At 44.0% G+C, this 5923-nt stretch overlaps 1 protein-coding gene across 1 annotated transcript in view; it reads left to right on the forward strand.

Annotated features, from left to right (window-relative positions):
• The window catches only part of ERGIC1 (endoplasmic reticulum-golgi intermediate compartment 1), a 57987-nt gene extending 53451 nt beyond the window's left edge, over nt 1–4536 (forward strand). Inside the window, exon 10 of the mRNA XM_057386552.1 lies at nt 1303–4536. Within this exon, the coding sequence (XP_057242535.1) occupies nt 1303–1410 (108 nt within the window). The 3' untranslated portion in view covers nt 1411–4536. The remainder of the gene's footprint in view (nt 1–1302) is intronic.
• Nucleotides 4537–5923: the final 1387 nt, after the last annotated feature.

Consider the following 5923-nt stretch of genomic DNA (forward strand, 5'->3'; position numbering starts at 1 on the left):
AAAAACATGAATTATGCTGAAGACTGGGTGAATACAAACTCCCTGGCAGGAGTCAAATGCCACAGGAGGGGAAGAAAGTCCCAGGGTGCCACCAGGCAATGTTCACATGGAAAGTGTGATGCACCACAGCGGAACCCAAAAATATTACCAGCCAAGTTCTGATCACACAGCTCTAATTTCCTAACTCCCACGTTTTTTACTTCATAGCTCTGATGCTCTTTTCGTTTGGTCTTTCACAGTGTGGAGGTTTAGGTGGTTCTGAGAATAACAACATTGGGTTGTGAGTCGGGTTCAGGATATGGCGTTTATCTCCTGACAAGGGCCTGCCTTGGAAAAAGGGGATTTGTTATGAGCTAGGAGCTAAAAGAGAGAGTACTCCCAAGCCAGTGAGCCATTCTAGCAGGGAAATATTTTGTGTTGTTGGTCTTCCCCAGCCTACATGATTCTGGGATTCTTTTTCCATGAGGATTCTGCTTTGACAGACACACAGAATATTTCTGTTTCTGCAGCTTGAGAAGTGAAGTAGTCTGTTAACACTAATCAGAAGATTATTTTTTTTCCCTAGCTCTGTTCTTGAAWGTTATTGTGTGTTTTAATTTGATCTGAGACATCTCGTGTGGAAAGGTTTGTCCCACAAAGAGTTAAATTGGCTCCTGGTCATGGAAAGTTTTAGGCAGAGCTGTGGTGTCCCTGGGAGCTGGGTTCTCTGGGTTCCTCTGGGTACCTTTGGGTTTCTTTGGGTTCCTCTGGGTTCCTTTGAGTTCCTCTGGGTTCCTCTGGGTTCCTTTGGGTTCCTCTGGGTTCCTCTGGGTTCCTTTGAGTTCCTCTGGGTTCCTCTGGGTTCCTCTGGGTTCCTTTGGGTTCCTTTGGGTTCCTCTCTTACTCACTGCCCCTCATGTGCTGTTTCAGTGCCTTCTGCCTGTTTGATTATCTTGGGAAATTGGAGAAAGATGGCAAGGCTGGGGTGTTTATAGCAGAAAAGAGCAGTGGGAAGATGTGAGCAGCACAGAGCTTCTAGAAAGCTGAGTTAGGTGAAGTTCAGCCCAAAAGGGAGCAGAGTTGRTGCTGTGGGRGCTGGGGTTTGTGATGGGCTCAGGYTGGGAGCAGTTCAGGACAGCACTGCTTGATTCTGCTGCAGGGAATGGTTTTTGTGAATGATTCTCATGAAATCCCATCCCCAGTGCTGTTGTTATCCAGTTCTGACTGTGCTTCCAGAAAATATCCCAGCAGCAGGATCCCTGCTGCAGTTGAAGCTGTTTGAAAGTTTCCCTCATTGCTGACAGTTCCCCTCTCTAATTTCAGATATGTGCCATCATTGGAGGAACATTTACTGTAGCTGGGATCCTCGACTCCTGCATTTTCACAGCATCAGAGGCCTGGAAGAAGATCCAGCTGGGGAAAATGCAGTAGCAGTGAAACTCTACCCTCGTCTCCAAGGACAGGAGCAAAGATTGAGAGATCTACCACTACCTGTTTTTGTCTTTATTTTCTATTTGATCGAATCAGTATGTTTTTCTCTAATCAGGCTGTTCAGTGAAGATGTCTTCAACAAATCAAAGAAATCTCCATGCATTTCAGAGCTCTGAGAGGGAAAAATCAGTGGGATCAGGGTGTGGGTTTTGATTCCCTCCCCCCAGAAAGAGAGGTCRAAATGCCATATCAGATCTAAGTAAGGATGACAGTCTGTCCTCTGGGAGGTTCCTCTGGCAGGGTACAACCTAGAGAGTAGATGGCAAAGAGCTGAACTGTCTTGTGGCACTTTYTGGAGTTCTGTTGGATTTGCATGATTAGACAATCGACTTTCTGTATAGGGCAAACGATACCTGAGGAAGAAATTCCACCCGTGGTGCCAAAAGGGTGATGTGTCTGTTGGTGAGGAATGGAAAGTGTTAGTCCCCACAGCAAACCTCAGAGACAGAGGGCAGAAATAACATATCAAGAGATGTTTTGTGCTTTTTTTTTGAAAGCTCAGTGGTTCAGATACAACCTTTCTAAGGAAGTGAACAAAGGAGAAGAGGAAGCCTTCCCCAGCTACCTTTTCCTGGGYACTCTGTGACCCCAGCAGTGGAGGGCATTTCTTTTACTCTGGATGGAAAAGTGGTTTCATTTCTCCCCACTAATGAATATCCAGTCTTGTGTTTACAGGTGGCATGAAGTAAAAACCAAACTGAGCAACACAGTTTTATGTGGCCTTTGCTTTGAAAGGGAATAGTTGTCTTTACAGCATTAGCTTTGATTTTTTCTGGTTTTAAACACAGACCACCCAAAAGTCTGGATTCTGCACTTCTGCTTTGTCATTGTTGCTGGTTTTTTTTTTTTTGAAAAGAGGTTGTCTGTTCTCTGTGCTCAGAAAAACGGTGCTGCCTTCTGGGTGGCTGAGCACAGCTTCCTCTCGTGCTCTGTGTGTACATTCAACACACCTGTCAAACACAGGAATTCTGACTTTTCAGGATTTAAGGTGCCTCCCTTTTCCTTTCAGACTCAGCCAGGCATCTTTTCYAAGCCCTGGGCTGAGCTGTTCTCCCACAGGTACACAGGGCAGCTTTCCCCAGGCTGACCCTTGCTGGGAGTTCTGTTTAATTCCTTAAAACCCTCCTGAGCTTCCCYGGCCATTCCTTCAAGCCTTGTCTTCTGGGATCTCCAAAAAACCGAGGTGGGAGGGGAAAACTCCTTCCAGGGGTGTCTTGCATGTCGTGGTGGACGTGAGTTCCCTAAAAGGAGACCAAACCAGTGCATTTTCCAGAGCCTCATCCATGTTCCTCGAGTAGTSACAGTCTCCGCATGCCTTGTGAATGTCTGAGCTGAGGATACACAAATTTCAAGTGTTCCAGGACGAAGCTTTTTTTTTAAAAAAAAATCGTAAAAATCTTTTACTCAGTGCTGTAAATTCTAAGATGGGTGCAGGGTTTCTCTTGGATGATCTCCACTGCCTTTTCCTGGAGGCAAAATATCCAAATTTTATGCTGTGATGATAATCTTTGAATATTCAGTGTTATTGTTAGAGTCAGATGCATTTCARAAGAATTCCTGATTGTCTGTTCAGMTTGTCCCGTTGCTTTGGAAGCAGGGAAGGTGTAGCCAGTTTTATCCACCCAAAAAAAGCAGCCAAGTGCCCTCTCCCTGCCACGCTCTGCCCTGTAGTGACTTCGGACAAATGTCAGCATTGGAATTTTTCCCTGTTCTTACTCTGGACTGATTGCTCTTCCTTTAGGTGTAAACTGGATTGTGTAACTTCCTGTAYCCGTTCATGTATGGATAGATTTTTTTACTTTTTTTTTTTTTTGCCATTTACAAAAATCAACTTGAAAACGAGATGCTTGTCTTCATTTTGGGTGTGTGTCCATGTGCCTGCGAGTGGTACCCTCTGAATGCTGGGAATTTCCAGGACAATTTCTTCTCTTGCTGGATAAAAGATTTCCTCTAATCCACTGTGACCAGCTGAAGCTCACAGCAAAAATGTCCCAGTCTTTCCTTTTGGGTTTGGGGTGTCTTTGCTCCCAGCTTGAGAGCGGTGCATGACAATAATGGGGTTTTTAATATTTTAGCATCTTCCTTATGCTGAGATTTATTYAGTGCATCCTTCTCCTGAGCTGGGSAAAGGGAGATCTTTGCAGTGCAGTGGATTGTACAGTTCATTTTCTGAAATTCCTCTCCTGGTACAATTTCTTTGACACAAACCAAGGTGGTTGCAGATTCCTTGAATTCCCTGCTGTGTTATTTCCATCCTTCTCCCCATCCCCTGTCTGTATTAAACTGCCTCCTGGGCTGTCCAGGCCAGTTCTCTAAACCCAGACCAGTGAAATTGGTTTGTTTGGGTATTTTTTTTTTTTTTTTTGGAAATGACACACTTCAGCGTGCCTGCTCTCTCTGCCAGAATATCCCCTACAATGAGGCAATAAACCACTTTTTTTTTTTTTGCTAGATGTGACAACCAAGTTGTGGCAAAAGAAACAGTCTGTACTTTGGTTCTCTAAATCAGATCTAAGCTTTTGAGTGCTGCCACACCAAGGCCACTTTCTGGGGTTGTGGGGAGCTTGTCCTTGTCCTTCAGGCATGGCTGGCCTGGGTCACACCACGGTGCTGCACCCTGTATTTACAGAAGAATCTGCTCTTCACCTCCCCAAATGTGAAAGCAAAGCAGTTACTGCCTCTGCACCCATGAAATTTCACTTTTATTTTTAATTTCTAAAGGCAAAATGAGCTTGGGTGTGCTTTTAAATGTCCTTGCAAACAAAAATATTCCAAGTCACAGCAGAAGGAAACCCTCAATTGTTGGTTCTCATCCCTATTCATGACTTGGCCCTTTAAAGTCAGTGTTTTGACAGAAGTATTTGGGGTTTCCAAGAAGGACATCCCTGTAGAAAGTAAAATATTTGGAACTCCCATTTTAAATTATTCCCTCTAAYTTTAGACTCCACCCTACGGTGAGAACTTGAGGCATAGGATGCTCTGCAATGGTGRAGTTAAAACTTTTAGCACCTGGGAAAATTATTAGTTGCATTCTAGGCAGTATCTGGACTGCTGAAGATTTTTTTTTTAAGAAAATAAAATGGAAATGGGGTACAAAAATCCAGGAGAGATGCATCTGTGAATGTTAGATCTGATCTCTCAAATAYTTTTAGTTCAATTGTGCTGTAAGAAGTGAGATCTGCAATGGGGGTGGCCAAATCTGCCATCAGTTCCTGAGTGTTCCTGGTTTAATGTTCTTTCTGTGTGGCACTAGCTGTGCTGAGTCCCTGCTTTAAGAGGGATTTTTGAAGGTGCAGATCAGGGGTGTCATGAGGGATTTTTCCTTGGAATGTGGGAGAGAGGGGCAGGGAGGAGGAGCAGCCCTGCAGTGTCYGGTACGGCGATGTTTAAAGCACAAATCTTCTACATTTCTGCAGTGGAGATTGTTGAGGAGTTCTGGCATTTTGTCTTTTAATTTGCAACCTTATGTTAATAAACTGTTAGCTTTTTTTTTAGTTCCATAATTAAAAATAAAACTCTTACGTGTTTTGATTGGCTTCTTGTTGCACTCCTGTTGCAAAATCAATCCRAAGGGGCTTTTKTTTYGTTTTTAATTAAGATTTCAGYGAGCTGAGCGTTATCACACAGTGAAATCACTGGGAGTCAGGTCACTGTGGTGAAAGTTAGCACGAGGCTCTTTTGTAATCAGCCCTGAGTCATGTCTGGACATTCAGTGCTTGGTTTTGTACAGTACCAAGTGTCCTAACCTCCCTTTTTTTAAGGAAAGGTGCGTGGACTGTGTTTGGGACTTTGGCTTGAGTCACTCTGCTCCTTGGGATGTGAAATAACCCAATTTCTGTTGCCCCCCTTAAATGTCCACTTAGCCTTGCTTCATAACTATTTAGAAATAAATTCTGAGGCAATTATTAAGTATTTAACAGTAAAGGGTTACAAAATAGTGAGTTTGGGCACAAAACATCTGCACCAACTTGAGAAACCAATTCCTTTTATGTTGGTCTCAGCTGTACAACATCTTTGAAGGAAGAGATCCTGCCTGTTCCAATGACTGGAACTCAGATTCCCACAATTGATGGCACGCTGCTGAAGGTCCCTGACTGTAAAAATGATAAATAAAGGCTCTGGGGAAGGTGTTTGTCCACATCTCAGCCTGTTGAAGCGCAGTCCCAAGCTTTTCCAGCTTACCTTTATAAAAAAATGTGACCCAACCCCAACCAAGTGCTGTCTCGTCCAATTCATTGGTTCATTTCTATCAATTTTCATTGAGAATAAATTAATCTGTATTTGAAAATAGGTGCTAGGACCACACCTACCTGAAACACCAGTGTTTTGTGCAGGTGAGATGGTTTGTGGAGCAGCAATGCAGGTGAAGGAGGAAGGATTGGGCAGGGGGATTGGAACTTGGCAGAAGCCCCTGGGGATTGGTGGCACTTAGGGCTGAGGGACATGGGACTGG

The sequence above is a fragment of the Malurus melanocephalus genome, unplaced genomic scaffold (genome assembly GCF_030028575.1).
Source record: "Malurus melanocephalus ecotype Western Australia unplaced genomic scaffold, MMel_1.1 scaffold_992, whole genome shotgun sequence".
Lineage (NCBI taxonomy): Eukaryota > Metazoa > Chordata > Aves > Passeriformes > Maluridae > Malurus > Malurus melanocephalus.